Source organism: Abramis brama (genome assembly GCF_963993115.1).
Source record: "Abramis brama genome assembly, chromosome: 20".
NCBI classification, from domain to species: Eukaryota; Metazoa; Chordata; class Actinopteri; order Cypriniformes; family Leuciscidae; genus Abramis; species Abramis brama.
The window spans coordinates 6,850,717-6,873,528 of NC_139982.1; the positions used below are offsets into that span (position 1 = coordinate 6,850,717).

Sequence of the window (22,812 nt, forward strand, 5' to 3'; positions counted from 1 at the left end):
ACGAGGTGACGTACAAGTGGAAGGGTTTGAATGAGGGATTTTTTATGTATACTATTTCTTTGCATCTTTTTAAGAATGTCAAATCAACCATTTTATACTGAGATGACTGAGGGTCCGATCTATAGTGTTGGGGATGCAATAACAGTGCTTATTCATCTAGCCCGGTTTCAGAATAAACCTTTACTTGCTTGCTATAACATAGAGGGCCTATCCTTACAAAACAGCCTAAGCCTTTTTCATTCTAAATTTTAATGAAGGTTCAAGTAAAATGATCAGGTATATGAAAGTCAGACATGAAGAGGATAACTGTGATGTGAAGACTTGAATCAATTCTGTTCTTGAAATGTAATGATGTGATGATTTTGATTAAGAAATTAGGGGACAAGGGTGAATTTTCCTTTAATACGTTTATCAGAGAAGGATAAAGAGGAGGAATTGTTACGGGAAAATTCAGTATTTCTTATATTCATTTGTTTCCAAAACTGTTAATTCCATTTGAATCATATGTTTCTGTGAGGTTTTCCAGCAGCTGAGGGGGGACAGGAAAGAGCAGGCCAATAAAACAGATGGGCAGGAAGATAGTGAAATACCTGAGCACGAGAAAGTGTTTGGTTAGAAGAATACAGGGTTATTTAACTAATAAAAGAAGCACCAGGCCCTCTCCTTAGGGAAGCAGGAGGCAATTAGGTCATAGATGAAGGCCTTTGGGTGTCTCAGGGACAGAGAACAGTGTGACCTGCACCAGGGGGGTAGAAACCAGTCCGAACCAGCAGAAGATAGGGGGTATCTTTCTGGAAATTTACAAGAAACCTGGAAGGAGGAGTTCTTTTGCCAAGAAACTGTATAAAATGTCTATGTTTTATTGTGTCTAGTAGGTATTCTGTTTTCCAAACCGGGTAGCTGCGGTTTTTGTGAAAAGAATCCTCCAAGAATAAACTTTTCTCTTTATTACAGTTTTGCCTCTTGAATGTTTCTTACACCTGTCGATGCTGTGTTTTTCATTGAGATTTAAAAATTGCTATTACAAAGCCAAAAAATGATCCTTTAATTTTGTATTAATGTAAAACGCGTTGCAGGAGTATGCAGGCATAGGCGAGACAGCTCGCGCGTCTATTGGCTGCTCTGCGGCAACTGCATCAGCCTATCGAGCGAGGCCTATCGTGACGTCAGATCCAATGAGTCACATCCCGCCGAAACGGGCGTAAATAAGGCTCGGAGGCAGCTGATATCTGATTTTTCATCTCTTCAGCGAAGCTCACGCATTGCTGGATCCGGAGAGAGAAGCCGCGCCGTCTGAAGAAGCCTTTCAGCGGGACGAGCCATCACCTGAAGCCGCTGGCCACTCCGCCTTCTACTGCCGCTCCCGCTGCGCTATCCGGCACCTATATCCTTTTTACTCTCTGTTCTGTGTGTTCGCCGGTGCGACACACACTCTAAAAGAGCTAGCGTCTTTTTTAAGATGCCTTCATGCGGCTCGTGCAGAGCCCCACTCAGCGAGGGAGACCGCCATGTCATCTGCGTTTCCTGCCTGGGTGAAGATCACGCAGCGCTCGCGCTCGCCGACGGCGGCTGCCCTCACTGCGAGCTACTGCCTATGGCGACTCTGAGGACTCGCCTGGCAGCTTTCTCCGAGCCTGCACTTCCGCCCGCTGCGTTGCCGCACCGTACAAAGCGCCGCGCTCAGCGGGTCCCGGAACCTTCTCCAGCCCGCCAAAGCTCGCCGGTTCGCCCGCTTGCTTCACCGGCTTCGGTTGAGTCGCTTCCCGATGGACAGCGGCCGCGGTCCGCCGCTGCTTCTATTGATGATGCTGACTTGAAAGCCGCGTCTGGGGAGGATGACACCTGCTCTCTGCTGGCGTCGGGCTGTGAGGATTGGGCAAGCTCTGTGGATCTCGCGCCTTCTGCCCGCCCTCTACTGGACGGTGTGCAAAAACGGCTCTACCCTCCAAAGCAGGCTGCGTCAGCGCTGCACACGATGGCCACTCTGCAGATTTTCCAGGCCGATCTCCTCCGAAAGCTGGACGAGATGGGACCAGATGCAGTTTGCATGGCAGACTTAAGGAGTGCGTCAGACCTCGCTCTCCGCGCTACTAAGTCTGCTGCACAGGCCATAGGACGGAGCATGGCTTCTCTCACTGTTGCTGAGAGACACTTTTGGCTGACGCTCTCGAAGATGTCTGAGTCTGAGCGCACCGCGTTCCTCGACGCCCCGCTTTCTTCTGCTGGCCTCTTCGGATCCTCTGTCAACGACTTCGTGGAGAGATTCGCCGAGGTGCAGAAAGCGTCACAGGCCATGAAGCACTTCCTACCGAAGCGCTCCAGTTCTCCAGCGGGCCGTGCAAAACCACCTGCTCGGAGCTCACAGCCTCCGCCCCCTGCCGCCTCGTCGCAGTGCCGACAGGCCCGAAGCTTGAGGCCGCGCTCTCGCTCGACTAGCCGCCGCCCCGCTCCGCGTGGGCCACGGCCTAGGATTGCGGTGAAGCCCGAGGCCCCGAAGTCGTCCTAGCATGCCTAGGAAAGCGTCGGTGTTCGAGTCCCGCCGCGGCCGGACTTCCACTGAAGCTCATCGCTCGTTCAGTTCCAAGAAATGTGACTGTTCCAGTGTATTCTGCAGTGTACAAGCCGGAACAGCTGCCCGCTTGCTTGCACACAAATGCCGTTTTTATGGCTACCCAGATAAATCCCATAAAGAGCGTATTTTCTGGTGTCCCGGCCACGGCCGATGGTGCTATGAGTGTAGAAAACATGCCCACTGCCCAGTGCTCATTCCTACAGACAAGCACAGCCCTTCTCATAAGGGCCCGCGCTCATAAAATCGACTCAGGTCGATTGCGCATCCAACATAGTAAACGTGCCCACTGCCCAGTGCCCACAAACACTATGTTCTGCATGTCTCACGGTTTCTGTAAAAACGAAACCAGTGCGCATTCACTCTGCTCTTCTCTCTGCGGGCTCTCCCGCACCCGCATTCACTCACAGACATGACAAGTCCCACGGGACTCACCCAGCCCTCCCTCACTCGGTTAAACACCGCAGCGGGGTCGAGCGCGGGCAATCTGCCCGCTGTGATCAGCGCGCTCCCCGCCTCAAATGTCACGGGCATAACGCCTATGTTACAGCGCACCGAAGCGCCTCTGTCCCCAAGCGACCAGAGCGCTCTTCGCATTCAACCCCTAGCCACTCATGCAGATGCGTGGGCAGCCCTTCATGGGGTTTCGGAATGGGTGCTAGACATTATAAAAAGAGGCTATTCGCTACAGTTCTGGCGACGCCCTCGCCGTGCGGCGGCGCGCGTCGAAACCACGGTGAATACAGAAGTAGCACACCTACTTTGAGCAGAAATATCGAAACTGTTGAGCAAAGGGGCAATAGAGCCTTTATCTCAAGCTCAAAGCGAAGTGGGGCTGTACAGCAGATACTTCCTGGTACCGAAGAAAGACGGGGGTCTCAGACCCATACTAGATCTAAGACAACTGAACAAAGCATTGGCGAGGCGCCGGTTCAAAATGCTCACGACCAGAAAAATCCTCGCGCAGGTTCGCCAAGGAGACTGGTTTATGTCAATAGATCTGAAGGACACGTATTTTCAAATACAGATAGCGTCACGTCACAGGCGATACTTGAGATTCGCCTTCGAGGGCCAGGCATATCAGAACACAGTCCTACCGTTTGGCTTGTCCCTAGCACCCCGTACATTTACGATGTGCATGGATGCAGCGCTCGCGCCCCTCAGACTCCGGGGCATGCGAGTATTGAACTACTTGGACGATTGGCTGATTCTAGCTCAATCACACTCAGAGCTCATAGAGCACAGGACCGTTTTACTCGAACACCGAGAATCTAGGTCTAAGAGTCAATTGGGATGTTCAGCGCGCAGCGAGCTCTTTCCGCTGCGACGCGACCGTCCCGCTCAAGATATTTCAGAAGATGCTGGTCTCATGGCCTCAGCATCATCAGTTCTCCAGCTGGGCTTGCTCCGCATGCGCCCTCTGCAGTTCTGGTTAAAAGCGCGAGTACCGCGCCGAGCATGGGCGTCCGGTCTGCTTCATCTCAAGGTCGATCAGACATGCATCTTAGCTCTGAAACCTTGGAAAGCGAACGACTGGTACCAATCAGGTGTAAGCCTGGGGACTTCCTCGAGGATGAAAGTGTTGTCAACAGATGCCTCAACCTCAGGATGGGGAGCGCTGCTCGAGGGCAGACCGTTCTTCGGCCGATGGTCAAAACGGGAAAAGCTTCAACATATAAACTGCCTGGAAATGTTGGCAGTGGACAACGAGCTGACGCGTTTTTGTCCCCAGATAAAGGGTCACCACGTCTTGGTCTGCTCGGACAACATGTCGGTGGTGTCCTACATAAATCGCCAGGGCGGTCTCAGATCCCGAAACTTAAACAGGTTGGCAGAACGCCTTCTGGTATGGGCTCAGCGCAACCTGCGGTCACTGAGAGCGGTGCACGTGCCTGGGCTACAGAATTTGGGGCCAGACAGGCTGTCCAGGAACAACGTTCCGGCGGGCGAATGGTCTCTACACCCACATACAGTCGAACTGTTGTAGAGATTCGGCAGAGCGAAAGTGGACCTGTTCGCGTCTCACGAAAACGCTCACTGTCCGGAATTTTTCTCCAAGAGCAGGAACGCGCTGGCCCAAGCGTGGCCGCGCTGCCCGCTCTATGCTTTTCCCCCCGTCTCTCTCCTGCCTCAGGTGATAGAACGGATCAGGGAAGAGGGATGCTCAGTGCTGCTTGTAGCGCTGCTCTGGAAGAACCAACCGTGGTTCCCAGTTCTGATGCAGCTAGCGGACACTGCCCCGTGGCCAGTGTCAGTGCCAGTGAGGAGGGACCTCCTCTCTCAGGCCAGGGGTTCGATTTGGCATCCTCACCCGGAGCTGTGGTCCCTTCATGTATGGACTATCAACGGGTACCCGCTGACCTCCCGCTGACCTCCCTCTGTCTACTCGACGGCTCTATTCCTCAAAGTGGTCGGTGTTTTCCGGCTGGTGCACAGCTCGGGGCATTTCACCCCTAGACTGTGGGGTGACGGAGGTTCTCTCCTTCCTGCAAGAGCTGCTGGATAAGGGCAGGACCCCTTCCACGCTCAAAGTCTATGTGGCGGCTATAGCAGCGTTTTCTAAAACAACGCTTGGTCAGTCAATAGGAAGGAACAATTTAGTCATCTGCTTCCTCAGGGGAGCTAGGAGGCTGAATCCTCCCAGACCACCTTCAGTCTCTGTGTGGGACCTTTCTACGGTGTTGGAGGCCATGAAAGGTGACCCATTCGAGCCTATCCAAACGATTGATTTTAAACACTTGTCTTTCAAAACAGTGTTTTTACTGGCTCTCGCTTCAGTGAAGCGCATAGGTGACTTACACGCGCTCTCCGTAAGCGCGGCGTGCATGGAGTTTGGGCCAAATGACTCGAGAGTCATACTCAAACCTAGGCATGGTTATGTTCCAAAATCCCTCAACACGCCGTTTCGGGCTCAGGTCATTTCCCTGTCTGCCCTACCGGTCTCTGACGAGGAAGGGGACGCAAGCTTTCTTTGTCCAGTTAGGGCATTAAGAGCTTATGTGTCTCGCTCGTCTGCCTTTAGACAGACAGAGCAGTTATTTGTTTCGTTCAGCGGACGTTCCAAGGGACTAGCTGCATCGAAACAGAGCCTATCCAGATGGATAGTTGATGCTATAGCGCTGGTATACACTACCAAGGGCTTGAAGTGCCCGTTGGGTGTCAGATCGCACTCCACGAGGGGCATGGCCTCTTCGTGGGCTTGGTCTAACGGGATTGCCTTGCAAGACATATGTATGGTGGCAGGCTGGGCCTCCCCATCTACATTTATAAGGTTTTAGAACCTAGAGGTTCCCGCCTTACAGGCCAAGCTGTTGTCAGTATAGACGAATAAGTGCTGTCTGTTTCGGATTCTCGATTCAGGACACTGAGGCCGCTGAGCGCTGCTCACTGTTGACCATATATGGTGTGGGCAAATTGCGTAAGACCCGCATCTTTCCTCATCAGTTCAGGCCGAATCCCGCCCTGTCTGTATGATGTCATGTTAAGCACTTGCGTCTATGAACGCTGCTGTATGTGGGATGGAGTGCCCCCCCCCCCCCCTCCCCCCCTCTTTTCCAGAACTCTCTGTGAGTTCCCTTGGTGATTATGCACTGTGAACCCTGGGCGTTCCGCCTTCAGGTTTATTGGTGTGAGATCCCAGCACGCACGGCGTTTTGCATTGGGTCCCCTAGCGTAAGATACTTACGCAGTACGAGAGACCTCTCGTAAGAGAACGTACTCGGTTACTAACGTAACCTCGGTTCTCTCTAGAAGAGGGAATGAGTACTGCATATCTTGCCGTGCATGCAACACACTCTGGTTCGCTTCGGCGATGAAAAACCAGATATCAGCTGCCTTCGAGCCTTATTTATAGGCCTAAGCCACGCCCGTTTTGGCAGGATGTGACGCAGTGGGAGCGAAGCGCCCTCATTGGATCTGACGTCACGATAGGCCTCGCTCGATAGGCTGATGCAGTTGCCGCAGAGCAGCCAATAGGCGCGCGAGCTGTCTCGCCTATGTCTGCATACTGCTGCAACGCGTTTTACATTAATACAAAATTAAAGGATAATTTTTTGGCTTCAATATCTCGCAGAAAAGAGATTTTTCCCTAGCGTAAGATACTTACGCAGTACTCGTTCCCTCTTCTAGAGAGAACCGAGGTTACGTTGGTAACCGAGTACGTTTTACGCTTGGTTTCTTTTCATCCCATATAAACTTTTTTTTGGGATTCTTTCCCACTCCTTAAAACATGAGCTTGTTAAATACAAAGGAAGGTTCTGGAAAAGAAAAAGAAAGCGTGGCAATACATTCATTTGTATGAAATACAAGTGTTCTCCAGAATTGTATAGTTACATGTGTACAACTTATCAATTTCTCTGGGAATTGTAATACCTAAATATTTTATTTTGTTCTGATCCCATTTCAACTTAAACTTTTTTAAATTCTTTTTTTTAAATTCTGTTTGGAGATTGCATCCTATTTCCATGGCTTCAGTTTTAGCTGAGTTTAATTTATAACCTGAAATAGCCCCGTATTTCCTAATTTCCTCCAGAAGTGCCGGTAATGATTTATATATATATCAGTTAAGAATATTATGACATCGTCCGCATATAACGCCAGTTTATGTTCTTCATCTTGTATCTTAATGCCCTTTATACACATACTTGTCCTTATGCATTCCGCCAATGGCTCAATGCACAAAAATCTGTGGAGAGAGCGGATCGCCCTGTTTTACCCCTCTTTTTATTTGAAAGGGTTTCGATAGCGAGCCAATGGCTTTCACTCTGGCTGCTGAATCATTATACATTCCCATCATTAAATTAATTAATTTCTTGTGAAAGCCAAATTTATTCAAAACTGCAAACAGAAAAGGCAAAGATACTCAGTCGAATGCTTTTTCCGCATCATTCAATGATTTTGTCATATCATTTGTTGTTTTGTTTTTCTAGCAAAATCAATAACATTAAGGGTTTGACGTACATTGTCACTAAGAAATCTATTTTTGACAAATCCTGTTTGGTCCAGATTTATAATAGATGGTAAGATTTCTGAGAGCCTATTTGCCATAATGGATGTAAATATTTTCTGATCAACATTCAGGAGTGAAATTGGCCTATACGATCAACATTATTTTGGGTCCTTCCCTTCTTTAGCTATGACTGTTATAATTACATTTTTCCAAGTATCTGGCCATTTTCCTGTTTGTAAAACCTCATTAAACACTCTATGTAGAACTGGTACAATTAAGTATTTGTAATCTTTGTAAAATTCATAGGTATAACCATCTTCTCCAGGGCATTTCCCCAATTTTCCCTTTTCAATAGTTTTTATTATTTCCGTTTGGGTTATGTTTTTTACTAAGCTTTCATTCTGGGTTTCAGTCACAGATGCTAGACTTAATTCATCTAAATAACCTGCAATTGTCTGCTTGTCAAGATTATTTACTTCTGAATAATAAAGGTTTTCATAGTAGTTCCTGAAACAAGATAAAATTTCTTGTCCACCTCTCCTTGATGTTGCATTATCCATAATTGTGTTGATTGCCGCTTTTTCTTTGTTCTTTTTTATTTTGGAGGCTAAAATTCGTTGTGCTTTGGGACTATTGTCATAAAATAATTGTTTAGCAAAAGTGAAATCTTTTACAAAGTCCTCCGAATTAATACTCTCTAATTCTTTTTTTGCATCATTCAGTCCTTTTTCTATTATTTTATCCCTCACTTTTAATTCTTGCAACTTTTGTATTTTGTTCTCTATTAACGTTTGTTAATTCTCTCTCAATTTTTTCCTCCAAGATGAGTATGCTATTATCTCTAAGGGGGTTGCTTTAGCTGTTTCCCATAATAATACAGGTTTTATTTCACTGTTATCATTTATATCAAGGAATGTTTTAATAACCTCTGTCATTTTTTCTTTAAACATTTGATCCATAAGTAATGAGTTATTAAATCTCTAAACACTAGTTTTTAATGCCCTATACAAATTTAATTCAATGATGACTGAGGAATGGTCTGCCAATAGAAAGGGAACAATCTCACAAGTAATCACCTTAGAGAGGTCATGCTTTAACATAAAAAAATAATCCAGTCTTGAGGATACTTTATGTCATCAATCATTAATTAGAGTATGAATACCTTTGAGTCCTGGCTGTGAGGCAGTCAGGTCCAATGTCACTGTTGAAGCAGAATAAACTAACACACAAATAAACAACAATGTTATGTTTAGATGAAGATGTTGACATGTCAGATTGATTGCAGTGCTTTATGTTTTTCAGTTCAAACTCATTTTTTAGGCTGTTTTACAAGTTGTGTGGAAAGCAGATCTGGTTCTAATTCAAAGGTCTATAATTACCTGTCGATGGTGCTGCACTAGTTTGTGCCTGGCCTATTACAGAAAAAGAGAGATGAACAAAGTCTATTACAGTTCCAGAACGGATTTCATCATTTGCATGGTCTTTCCCACACTGAGAGTGATATTCAAACGGATGGTAAACAAAAATGAGTTATTTTATTCTAAACCATTTGCCTTCAACATGCTAAGAAAGTCGACTGCATAGATTCCAAGCATGAAGTGAGTGGAACAAAACTCAGTGTCTGACATTGAGACCAGGCCAATTAATTTAGCCCATGCCACCAGCTGGGCAAAAGTTACAAAGTTCTAAATGAAGCTTAATGTACACATTAACTTCGTCCCAATTCAGAGGATGCATCCTTTGAAGGCCGATTGCATCACCGTTGCGCCACAAAGGCTCCTTCAAATGTGGCCTCCAAATGCGTCCTTCGATTCCCGTGAAGAGAAGGATTCAACAGATGGATCCTGGTGGAGTACTGGTACTGGTGGAGCTGGCTGATGAGTTGTGTGGTCAAGCCCTTCCTCCAGCATTTGAATTCAGTTTGGAAAGAAGGATTTGCTGATCACTTCCTGTGCTCAGGCCCTTCCTCCTCCACTGGTTCCGTCCAGCATCCAAGTCCCTTCATTTTCATTGGGTCTGCCCAGACCCAAGTCTTCCTCTTCTTCTCCGTCTCTGCCGGTCCAGTCCGGTTCCGACTCATTTTCGTCACAGATAGTACTGTCCATCTTCAAGACTCCTTCATCGCCGTTGGTCCTAACTAGCTCAAAGCTTTTGTTGCCAGTAATGATATGCCCACCTAACCTCCCTCTCCCACCTCCTCTGCCCAAGCCATTCAGTCCTTCGGCCCGATCTTTTCTGGCTCTCTTCAGTCCCTCAGCTCCACTATTTACTCTACCCTGCTTAGACCAGCCTTGGGCTTCAGATCTGCCAGCTCAGCCCAGGGGTGTCAATTCCAGCACTCCACATCAGACCTCCAGGCCTGTAGCTCATTAATCATCAATCATTAATTAGAGTATGAATAAATGTGTCTGACTCACCTTGGCAGATGACTCCAGCATCTTCACCGTGCCCACAGTTATGTGATCCCCATACATTTGATGGACAGTTTGTCAGTGTAAATTCAATCCCACGGCACTGGACATCATCCAACCATATTTTTCCGGAACCTTCTCCAAAATAAGCAGAACTCTTTGACCCTATAACACTCCCACAGCCCAGTTCTCTACACACCACTGCTGCGTCTGTAGAATCCCAATCATCATCACACACTGTTCCCCATATTCCATTGTGGAGAACCTCCACTCTTCCAGAACAGCGGTTGGGTCCATTCACCAACTTGATAGCTATTAATCACAAAACAACATAAAGAGAGAAAAACAGGTCATTGGGTTTTAGGTTGTTCATTTTTGTATGTTTGTTTGTATTTTTGATGAGATAACAAACAAAGTGGTAATAATAGTGGAGTTTAATCCTCCTCAGCATCATTACCTTTGGGTCCTGGCCATGAGGCAGTCGTGTTCAATGTCGCTGTTGAAGCAGAAAAAATGAACACACAAATACACAACAATGTTATGTTTAGATGAAGATGTTGACATGTCAGATTGATTGCAGTGCTTTATGTTTTTCAGTTCAAACTCATTTTTTTAGTTTGTGCCTGACCTATTACAAAAAAAAGAGAGATGAACAAAGTCTATTACAGTTCCAGAACGGATTTCTTCATTTGCATGGTCTTTCCCACACTGAGAGTGATATTCAAACGGATGGTAATCAAAAATGAGTTATTTTATTCTCTAAACCATTCGCCTTCAACATGCTAAGAAAGTCGACTGCATAGATTCCAAGCATGAAGTGAGTGGAACAAAATTCAGTGTCTGACATTGAGACCAGGCCAATTCATTTAGCCCATGCCACCAGCTGGGCAAAAGTTACAAAGTTCTAAATGAAGCTTAATGTACACATTAACTGTGTCCCAATTCAGAGGATGCATCCTTCGAAGGCCGATTGCGTCACCGCTGCACCACAAAGGCTCCTTCAAATGTGGCCTCCAAATGCGTCCTTCGTTTCCCGTGAAGAGAAGGATACAACAGATGGATCCTGGTGGAGTACTGGTACTGGTGGAGCTGGCTTATGAGTTGTGTGGTCAAGCCCTTCCTCCAGCATTTGAATTCAGTTTGGAGAGAAGGATTTGCTGATCACTTCCTGTGCTCAGGCCCTTCCTCCTCTGCCCAAGCCAGTCAGTCCTTCGGCCCGATCTTTTCTGGCTCTCTTCAGTCCCTCAGCTCCACTAGTGTATGTACTCTACCCTGCTTAGACCAGCCTTGGGCTTTAGATTCTCCCAGCTCAGCCCAGGGGTGTCAATTCCAGCACTCCACATCAGACCTCTAGGCCTGTAGCTCCACCTCGGCCTGTCGAGCAGTCGACTCCACCTTGGATCCTCCCTCCCTCTGCTCCACCCAGGACCATCCACCTTGGTCTGACATCGCTCTGTCTCCCAGAGGTGGACAGTAACAAAGTACATTGACTTGAGTGCTGTACTTAAGTACACTTTTTGAGTATCTGTACTTTACTTGAGTATTATTTTTTTCTGGAAACTTTTTACTTTAACTTCACTACATTTGAAAGACAAATATCGTTCTTTTTACTCCACTACAATTCTGTCAAGGTCCTTGAGTAGAAAGTAACATCAGTCAGTGGATGATTTTGGTTGCAGGGGTTGCATTTTGGTTGGAAATGAAAGTCGGGTTGACATCAGAACCCTGCATCCGATTGACATCAGAAGCCGACGTCAGACTGACGTTGGATATTGATTGAAAATAAAAGTCGGGTTGATGTCAGAACCCGACTGATGTTGGTTTCTGACGTCAACCCGATTTTCATTTTCAACCACAATACAACGTCTGTGTCACGGTTCATAAATCCTATGTCTCTTTCTTGTCTCATGTTCTGTTGTTGTGTGTGTGTGTACTGATTGTGTGGGCGTGCCGGCTCATTAGCGCTCATCAGCGATCCAGCTCATCACTCCCATCACCAGCTGCAGCTCATCTCATCACCTATATGCTCACCACTTTCTCATGTCAGATCGTAGTTTGTGGTGTCCCGGTATTGTTCCAGTCAGCGTCTCGAGTCTTGTGCCTTCCTTGTTCCTGTTCGTGTTCCTGTGGATTTATTCTGGATTCATCTCACCTCTGGACACATCTCACCGCACTGCTGCACTCCCTTTCACCGGGTTCATCTGGCCATCGGGGTCCCTGCGCCGCTAGCCTGTCTGTTCTGGACTTTTACCAACAATTCATCAATATATACAATAAAGAGCTTTTTACTTGCATTTTGCTTCCTTTTCTCATTTGTGACAGAACGATCTGACCTGAGCATGGAAGCAGCGAGTGGCTCTGCAAGTCCACTGGAGGCATTTATGAATAACTGCATACAAAGAATGGACACTCAGGAGAAAAACCTCAACGAGACAGCTCGCGCAGTTCAGGCTCTAGTGGCGCAGGTGTCCGGGCTCACCCAGCAGATTCAACAGCTTCGAGCTCCCACTGCGCCACCCGCACCGCCGATTCCCCCACCACCACCAGCAGACCCCTCCCAGTCGGAGCCCCGCCTGCCGGTTCCCGAGGCTTATTCAGGTGAATCAAATTACTGTCGATCTTTCCTAACCAGGTGTTCGATGCATTTCTCTCTCCAACCCAAGACATTCCACGACAAGCGAACCAAGGTCGCGTTTGTGTTGGCACTTCTGACTGGGAGAGCGGCGCTATGGGGAACGGCGGTGTGGGAGAATCAGGAAGAATGCTGCTCCTCGTTCCAGAGGCTCTCTGACGAGATGAGGCGGGTGTTCGATCGCGCCGTTGCGGGGAGAGAGGCTGCTAGAGCAGTGGTTCTCAACTCCAGTCCTCGGGACCCACTGCTCTGCATATTGTGTATGTCTCCCTTATTTAACACACCTGATTCAGATCATCAGCTCGTTAGGATAGACTCCATGAACTGAACTGAGTGTGTCAGATAAGAGAGACATCCAAAATGTGCAGAGCAGTGGGTCCCGAGGACTGGAGTTGAGAACCACTGTGCTAGAGTGTTGGCGGATTTACGACAAGGAGAGAGATCCGTATCTGACTTTTCGATTGAATTTCGAACTCTAGCAGCAGAGAGCCAATGGAACGAGGAGGCGCAGTGGGACATGTTTCTGCATGGGCTGGCTGACCGCGTCCAAAAGGAGATCTACGCCATGGACCTTCCCACCAAGCTAAATTATCTCATTGCTCTGGCCCTGAGAGTGGACGCACGTCTTTCCCAAGTAGATCGACGTCTTCAGCCTAATCGTTCTCCTGGAGGGATCGAGGGACAACGCTTCGGAGGCGGGGACGCGGTCAGCCCCGTCAACGATCACGAGCCCATGCAGGTGGGTCGAGCCCGGCTTTCCCGTGAGGAGAAGAAGAGGCGGAGATCCCTGTCCGTTAAAAGGCCCAGCCCGACAGTAAGTATGAGGCTACTGTCGGGTGGGATCTCTGCAGAGAAGACCTCATCCCCATCTACTCTCCTTCCTGTAAGACTCCGATGGTCATCTCACCTCCACAACTGTCGACCACTTCTGGATTCAGGGGCTGAAGGTAATTTCATGGACCACACCTTTGCACGCACATTTCAAGTTCCCCTCAAACCCCTTATGCACCAGATTGCAGTACACGCCCTCAATGGTCAAGAACTCCCCACCATTTCACTGGCCACCGAAGACATCACCCTCATCAGATCAGGCAATCATACCGAGACCATCTCCTTTTATATTCTGGACACTCCTCTTGCACCCATCGTCCTTGGTCACCCCTGGCTCACCCGTCACAACCCCAAAGTGGACTGGCAGTTAAAGTCTGTGTCGGCGTGGAGCAGTCATTGTCATAAGTCTTGTGTCTGCCTGTCCGTCTGTTTCTGTCCCTGTGTATCAGGAGGAGGCAGTGGATTTATCTAACATGCCCGCGGAGTACCTGGACCTGAAGGAGGTGTTCAGTAAGTCTTGTGCTGCTTCTCTTCCTCCGCATCGTCCCTATGACTGTGCTATAGAGTTATTGCCAGGTACGTCTCCGCCTAAGGGCAAATTATATTCACTCTCTGTCCCAGAGAGAGAGGCCATGGAGAAATACATTTCTGATTCTCTTGCAACAGGGTTCATCCGCCCTTCCTCTTCTCCAGCGGGGGCGGGGTTCTTTTTTGTGGGGAAGAAGGATGGATCGTTGCGCCCTCAGATCACTTGGACGTGGCTGTGTTACAAGAGGTAAAAACGATATAAATACTGTTCGTTTTCTCACACAAACCGCTCGTTTCATGTCTTAGGCCATCAATGTGTACTTACGATGGGGAATTGTTTAATTTGGACGATGGGGAATTGTTTTAATTTGGACTCTGTGCATGCTCTTTGAGACAGTGACCACAGACCTGCATTATATGACTGACAGACAAGAACGGTTTGACCTAAAAATATCAAAATTGAAACTACTGCGGAAAAAAAGACACCTACATCTTGGATGCCCTTGAGGTAAGCTAAAACATACCAAAATTTAATTTCAAAGTGAACTATCCCTTTAACCTGACATATTCCTGTGCGTAAACAACAAGGTTCATCAGACTCAGTGAAATCTTGGTTGAAGATGGTTGGAAATTGAAATCCATGGCTTAGTGTGGATGTCAAAACCAAAATGGCATATTACTCAACAATTAGTAAATAGTCATGTGCCTCAACAAGTCATAACATAATGATAGCCTACATTTGCAAATCATTAATTAACCCTTGTGCATCAATTTAAAAAAGTTACACATAGGTCCAAAGAGGACAAAAATGTCCATGTCAAAAAACTGTCATAAAAAGTTGAAGCTTGGGAGCACAGACTTTGGTATCATTTTAAAGAATACCCTTGGCAGATTATTGCTGAAGTTAAATGTTTTTTTATAAGTAAATCCCCAAAAAAGTTAGCCTATATAGGTTTAAGTTTATGAAAATTATTTATGAATATTATTTTATATAAAATATATATTTTATGAAACAAGTTGAACTCTAAAACGACTAGAAAATCAAAGCCATAAATCTAAATAAGTTGTGTTCCAAATTTGAGGTTGATATCTCAAAAAATGAGCTTTCAGTAAGATTTTGTTTGGGCGCAGTACCAAACTTCCCCATTGGATGCCAGCAAAACTGGCTTTGTTATTTGCAGTTGAGTTTTTCTCTCTCAATACTACAAACACACACATGCACACAAACACTTTTTTTTTTTTTATAACACACATACCAACCACACTCTGACATCCATACCAACAAACGCACACAATTATCATTGCATAATTTATCCAATTGGCTCTATAATAGCTCAAAATTCATGCAGTTAACATTAACAACAACAAAAAAAAAAAACTTACACATAGGTCCAAGTGGACAAAAATGTCCAAGTCAAAAAACTCTCATAAAAATGTTATGCTTGGGAGCAAATACTTAAGTTTGGTCTCATTTTAAAGAAGACCCTTGGCAGATTGTTGTTGAAGTGAAAAAAGTGCCACCAAAAAAATGTTATAGAAGTTTAAGTTTATGAAAAATATTTATGAACATTATAATCAATATTTTATATAAAATATAAATAAGTATTTTGTGTAACTAGTGCAAACATTTTTTTCAAATGAAATGGGGGTGAAAAAGTAAAATTACAATAAAAATACACACCTGTGCCAAAATTCATGCAGTTAACATAAAAAAAAAATAAAAAAAAAACCTTACACATAGGTCCAAAGTGGACAAAAATGTCCAAGTCAAAAAACTCTCATAAAATGTTATGTTTGGGAGCAAATACTTAAGTTTGGTCTCATTTTAAAGAAGACCCTTGGCAGATTGTTGTTTAAGTGAATTTTTTTAAAAAAGTGCAACCAAAGAAATGTTATACAAGTTTAAGTTTATGAAAAATATTTATGAACATTATAATCAATATTTTATATAAAATATATATATTTATGAAACATTTGGAACTCTAAAACTGATATAAATTCAAAGCCGTAAATCTAAACAGGTTGTGTTCCGAATTTGAGGATGATATCTCAAAAAATAAGCTTTCAGTAAGATTTTGTTAGGGCGCAGTACCAAACTTTCCCCATTGGATCCCAGCAAAACTCCACTGGTGAACACAGTGATTGGATTTTCGATTTGCAGTTGAGTTTTTCTCTCTCAAATATTACAAGCACACAAACACACTTTTTATTTTATTACACACATACAAACCACACTTAGACATCCATACCAACAAACCCACACAATTATCGCTGCATAATTTATCCAATTGGCTCTATAATATGCCAAAGCAGAAAACAGGAATAAAGCGAGTATTTGCTTTATAGGCCTAACCTGAAAAGATGGCAGCATCTGATAATTTGTTTTTTAAATGTCCATTTTGAAGCCTTGCCAACATAATGAAAGCCTATTAAAAAAGATGCCATCATTTTATAGTTAAACGGCACAGGGATTAAAAAATGCAGTTTTAATGGGTTTCAATGGGGCAATTTTTGTCCAAAAGGTCCTGAGAGGAAGTATTTTGTATAACTAATGCAAAATAGATTTTTTAAAGGAAATGGTGATTAAATAGTAAAATTCCAATAAAAATACACACCCGTGCCAAATTTTATGCAGTTAGCATTAACACAGGCAAAGTGATATAAAAATGTCCTTAAGGATGCACAAGGGTTAATAGTTAATTAAAGCAGACAACTGGAAGTTGAAGTATATTGCAACACAAACAAAAATGATTAATATATATTGCACATTTTAGGAGAATTAATAATCATTATAAAAACTGTATTACACAAACCTTGAATAAACAGTGCAATGGTCCAGATGAAGATGTTGATCCTCATTGCTGTAGTTTAGTCTTGTGTGATGATGAAGAGTGTGTTCTGTTCTGCTCTCAGTCATGAAGTGTTAAACTCACAGCACTATAAACACTCTCAGAGCACTGAAGCATGTGCTGACAATGCAAAGAAGTGGGCAGGATTTACAACAGCTTGTGCTGATAACAAACTCATAAACTCTACATAGAAGATTTTACTTTCAGAATAATGTTATTGAACCATTTAGTGATTAATTGCACATATTTACTAATTGTGAAATATTTGTGTTTATGTTTGTCAGGCTGATAAGACACTAGGTTTTGTCTGGAGAATCATGAATGTAGATCATTTTAAACATATGTCATACGCAGCAGTTTCTCTGAGTTCAGTTCTGTGCTACACCTTTACAAGCATGTTAACAATGAGAAATCAAGAACTAAATAAATCAGTTTTACTATATTTAGAGTCATAATAAAGAAAAGTCCATTATGGTGTTTGGAATCAATGTTGACATGTTGCTCTCTGGGAAATATTTTCACGATGTCTTTTTTTCCCACATTTTCCACATGCATGAAGTTCATCAGGACTCATAATCAGGTCATTATATATTAAACAATGTGCATCTGAAATGTTCAGAATTATTGATTCATTTATTTGAAGCTGCAGGTTTTTCTGTGAATCATGATGATTGATCTGCATATGAAGAACAGAAGCATCATTATGAGAAACTCCACAACATCATCCATGATCAAAGAGGTCAAAGGTCACCTCAGAGGTCACAGCTCATCAAATATATTTCTTTAAACAGTGTTATATCAGAAAGCATTTAGTCAAATCTGAATGAGTGAGTGTTGAGAAGAGCTGAGGATCTTCTAATATCAGTGTGTTGAAGTGTTGTTTCTCTCTCTCTGCTGGAGTGTGTGTTCACTCGAGTGGAATAGAGGTTTTTGTACAAGCGTTTCATTAGATTGTATCACTGTGGAGGACTTTCGGTGGAGGAACTAAACTGGTGATCGGTAAGTCTGTCTATTTAATAACCTAATAAAAAAATACAATTTAGATTTCAGAAAGTGTTTGACAGTTGAAACAAGAACAACATTTATTAATAATAATGATTATTAGATCATAAGACTTTTATAATGCAATATGTATGAAGGCTTTTAATAAAGTGTTACTGATATTGTTGTATAATTATTTAATCTAAAACAATGATATTAATATAAGAATAACATTATTCCTTTCAACAAAAAAGGAATTCTAAACATATTTCCACACTGTGTCTCACTATGAGTTTAATCAGTTTATTACAGGTTTGTCTTTCCTTCATTTATTTCTACACTGAGTTCATATTTAGTTCATCTTTTATTGTAGAAATCATACATGGAAAAAAGAGATTTGACATCAGAATGTAAATGTTGCTACTTTCTGTAGTTCAGTCAATGATACTGAATCTCTTTTGCTCATGTTGTGCTTATAATTCAGTGTTTTGTTCATTCTGTATGATTCAATTGTGTTTTAACTCTGTTTGAAATTGAGTTACATTTTCAGTTCAGGTGAATATCTCAAAATTTAAGATATTTATGTTCAGAGTGAATAATTGCTGGAATCAAAGCAGTCAGATCGGCCTGATAATAGATAATATAGAGCTGAACGATTAATCGCAACAAAACCGCACGCGATTTGCGATTATCTTATGCGCAGCTTGTCAGTGGAGTGCGGCTGATCGGTAGTAAATACTGCTCTATCTATCCCCGCCGCAGAAGTACAATTCGCCTTTGGCTAAGCCACACCCTAAAATGTAGATTGACCAATCACAGCGCAGCCAAGGACGAGCTCCCACAGAGGTCCGACACTTTTTCACAGCGCTCCATTGACTTTAATGCAGGCGTCTCATATTTTTGGTCTTGGCAGGCTATTACCGTCGTAGTTTTATCAAAAATATGGTTAAACGTTGTGCCTGGGGCATTTGTAACACAGATACGCGTTTCCCAGAGAGGTTGGAGGGGGGTGTCCGTTTTTTTCCCTTCCCAAAACCGAAGTCAAATCCTGACAAGTGTCGTCTTTGGATTAAACTGTGTGGACATCCTCACAGTCAGTTAAACCCCTCAAGGATCAACAAGCACACTTTTGTGTGCTCTAAGGTAAATTTAGCTTTTAACCTTACTGTGAAGTTATACTAGTTAGACAGTTTTATGCTGTTTTAGGTTATGATTTCGGTTCTCTACCCTAATTAATGAAGAATCAAGGTGCTAGCAAGCAAGCTTAGCGATAGTTTAGTTATCACGAAAGTCAGGATTTTATGTTTTGACTAGCGGCTGGATGTTAGCTAACTTTGTTATTCAAGATACAAACACCTAACGTTAACGTTAGGTGTTTGTATCTTGAATAACAAAGTATCTTGAATAACAAAGTTAGCTAAAACAAACAACATAAAACTGTCTAACTAGTATAACTTCACAGTAAGGTTAAAAGCAAAATTTACCTTAGAGCACACAAAAGTGTGCTTGTTGATCCTTGAGGAGTTAAGCTGACTGTGAGGATGTCCACACAGTTTAATCCAAAGATGACACTTGTCAGGATTTGACTTCGGTTTTGGGAAGGGAAAAAAAAACGGACACCCCCCTCCAACCTCTCTGGGAAACGCATATCTGTGTTACAAATGCCCCAGGCACAACGTTTAACCATATTTTTGATAAAACTACGACGATAGCCTGCCGAGACCAAAAATATGAGACGCCTGCGTTAAAGTCAATGGAGCGCTGTGAAAAAGTGTCGGACCTCTGTGGGAGCTCGTCCTTGGCTGCACTGTGATTGGTCAATCTACATTCTAGGGTGTGGCTTAGCCAAAGGCGAATAAGGGCGCATCATTCCAGGAAATCCCTATCGCTGTAGCTGAATAAACAGAAGATTGAAACGCTTTGATTAAACATGACTTATAAATACATAACTGCCTTATTCTGTGTAAGAAGCTCATCATCTCACAGGAGGAGCTCAGCTGTCGTTATGAAGTGAGTTTGGAGTGAATGCATGTTATTAAATGTTGTCTGTTGTTGGACAAGAGGTTCATAAATGATTCTCGTGTTTGGAAAGATGTTTGACGCGTGTTGCTTTTTCAAATGCACGTTATAAGTGATTCAAACTCACAGTGCTTTCAGATGGAGCCGCGTTTACTGAGCCGTACATAACTGACAAACTGCGCATTAAAAATAATCGCAGCATTTGCGATTTAAAAATCGCGATAAGCCATCTCGATTTAAGTGCGATTACATGGAAAGTGCGATTAATCGTTCAGCCCTAAGATAATATGTGTTATAACTGCTATTATTTGCTATTATAACCAGTGCATAATTAATGCATTAAAATACTTTTATAATGCAATATGCATGAAAGCTTTAAATAAAGTGTTACTGATATTGTTTTATAATGATTGAATCTAAAACTAGAGCAGCATTATTCCTATGCTGTGAATGTGCAGTGCAGTGTGTTGTGTGTGTGTGTGTGTGAATGTGTTGTGTTTGTCTCCTGCAGCTGGTCCCACAGTGAAGCCCTCAGTGTCTCTGCTGCCGCCCTCTTCTCTGCAGATCTCTGGAGACTCAGCCGCACTGCTCTGCCTGCTCAGCTCTTACTCTCCACAGGGGGCGCTGGTGAGCTGGACACTGGACGGGTCAGAGGTCACCGAGGGGGTTCTGACCAGCGCAGAGAGCCAGCAGGACGGCCGCTACAGCCGCAGTAGCGTCCTGACCCTCAGCAAAGCACGCTGGGAAGAGGGAGAGCTGTACGTCTGCAGAGTAACACATGATGGAGCTCCTCATGAGGTCTCGTTCCACAAGAGCTCTGAGTGCTGATGTTTCTCTCCTGAAGATGAGCCGTATCTGAGTGTCCTGTGTCAGGCAGGATTCACATGAGTCTAGTGCTGCAGCTGTAGTGATTTACAACTCAATACTGAAAGAGTGTGTGTGTGTGTGTGTGTGTGTGTGTGTGTGTGTGTGTGTCTGTGCTTGTGAGTGTGTGTCTGTGTTTGTGTGGGTGTATGTGTGTGAGAGTTAGTGAGTGTGTCTGTCTGTGTGTGTGTGTGTGAGAGTTAGTGAGCGTGTCTGCGTGTGTTTGTGTGTGAAAGAAAGTGTGTGTGTGATTGAGTGTGTGATTGTGTCAGTGTATGTGTGTGAGTGTGTGTGTGTGTGTGTGTTAGTGAGCGTGTCTGTGTCAGGCGGGCAGGGTTTTCTATTATTTTGAAGGTACCCCCGGGCGCCGCCATTGGCTAGCGGACCCCCACCTGCTGTTAGCATCCCATTGACTCCCATTCATTTCTGCGTCACTTTGACAGCGAATAACTTCACATCTGAGGCGTTTAAAGACTCCATTTGTCCATTATTTATTTCTAAAGAAACACGAAAATGTATAAAAGGCTCCTTTACCTTGTATCTTACGTTATGGCCCCGTAGAAGCAATTTTTGTAAAAATAGGCTAACGATTGCGTCATAGCCACGCGACTCTCTGTCGCACAGTAGAGAGATTACCGTATGGACAGGAGGAGAAGCTAGCGGGCAATCGGGGGGACGTGGAGGCAAAATGACAAAATAATTAATCAGAATACATAGCAAACGTTTCTCCTGCTCCTAGCTCATAGACAGCTCCTACTCACACTCTCCGTCTCTGCAAGTTTCGGAAGGGAATGATTCAGATTTCTCTTGGCACAGCTACTAGAAGACAGACGGGTTGCTCACGTCACATCTACGTCATCAAGCTCAGTTTGAGTCTGCGCAGTACGCTCGACCCCCAGGAAGTAAGAGTTTCTAATTGACTTCACTTTGTCTCCGTTGAATCCAATGGGGTCGCTGTGTCCATTTCTTTTACTGTCTATGGTCTGTAGCTGTGTCCCAATGTGAAGGCTGCATCCTCCGAAGGCCGTATTTGAAGGCCGCTTGGTCGCATTTGAAGGCCGATTGCGTCACAGCGGCGCGACGAAGGACATCCCAATTCAAAGGCTGCATCCTTGGAAGGCCGTATTCGAAAGACGGTTGCGTCATCGCGCCGCGACGAAGGCTTCCCTGATTCAAAAGCGACGCCAAATGCACCCTTCGTTTCCCCGTGAAAAGAAGGATACATAAATGGACACTTAGCGGCCTATCCTACCCTATTCTACCCCATAAGTCATTGCGTGCCGGTGACGACAGCATTTATTTATTTATTTTTAAAGGCGGCCGAGACTAGAGATCGGTGGTGGACAGCAAATTCACATTTAAATGTAAGTATTATGTTTTCATTTCCTCAAATAGCTTTAACCAGAGTTAAAGTTTCTTATAAACTTAATCTTAACTCCTTCCTCACCATTGCATGGCTTCATTTGTCAGGTAGTTTTAGGCAAAACTTGTGGTAATAACGTTATTAGTTTAACGACCTATTTGTAATATTTGCACTAGTCTATCTCACTTGTGTATTATAAGAAACATCACTCACCCTATAAAGCCTAAAACAATAAGAAAAGCAGTACATAAGGCAATGCGGTTTCACTTTTATGTGTTTTTGTAGTGCTGAAAGGCACGTGCACACATAGACATCAAAGGGGGCTTGAGCACCTGCCCTTTTTATTCCTGGAGAGAAAGTGCCCTTTTTTCTGGGGTGCTTTTTTTTTTTTTTTTGAAAAATAATATATATTCCTGTTTGCGCACAGCTTCCCTGTCAAACAAATATATTTATTGAAGAATAGTATATCTAAATATCAGGTCAGGAGTTCTGAAGCGCTCCCTCTCTCTCTCTCTCTCTCTCCCCCCCCTGCGTCTCTGCGCAGCGGCGCACATCGGCACACATCATACACACACACACACACACACACACACACCTGCAGGCAGCAGCAGCCCCTCCCAGCAGTGTTTTTCTTGGCTTGTGCTGAGGTGAGTAGCGCTGGCGATGAACATAAAATTAAACTACTGCTTGAGGCTCGAATTTACTGCTGATTAGCCAAAGACAAATAACCTGTGTTTTGCTAGCATGCATGCCTCATGAGCTACTAGACTAGTTCACGAGTTCACACTTACAAATAAATCAGATAGAATAAATGCGT

At 44.2% G+C, this 22,812-nt stretch overlaps 1 protein-coding gene and 1 gene segment (V, D, J or C); one reads left to right on the plus strand and one right to left on the minus strand.

Annotated features, from left to right (window-relative positions):
* Positions 1-16,886, minus strand: part of LOC311071456 (scavenger receptor cysteine-rich domain-containing protein DMBT1-like) — a 55,955-nt gene extending 39,069 nt beyond the window's left edge. For 4 of the 6 annotated variants that reach the window (XM_084095864.1, XM_084095862.1, XM_084095863.1 and 1 more), the window contains exons 1-5: positions 16,733-16,886; positions 10,386-10,424; positions 9,935-10,240; positions 8,897-8,929; positions 8,680-8,736 (exon numbers count right to left, since the gene is read on the minus strand). In XM_084095864.1, coding sequence (XP_083951990.1) covers positions 8,680-8,736; positions 8,897-8,929; positions 9,935-10,240; positions 10,386-10,424; positions 16,733-16,778 — 481 coding nt within the window. In that variant the 5' untranslated portion in view covers positions 16,779-16,886. The remainder of the gene's footprint in view (positions 1-8,679; positions 8,737-8,896; positions 8,930-9,934; positions 10,241-10,385; positions 10,425-16,732) is intronic. The other 2 variants (XM_084095866.1, XM_084095865.1) reach the window with 1 other exon arrangement.
* The window catches only part of LOC311071458 (Ig kappa chain V-III region MOPC 63-like), a 178,588-nt gene extending 157,782 nt beyond the window's left edge, over positions 1-20,806 (plus strand). Inside the window, exons 3-4 of the V gene segment in view lie at positions 17,735-17,767; positions 20,280-20,806.
* The last annotated feature ends 2,006 nt before the right edge of the window (positions 20,807-22,812 follow it).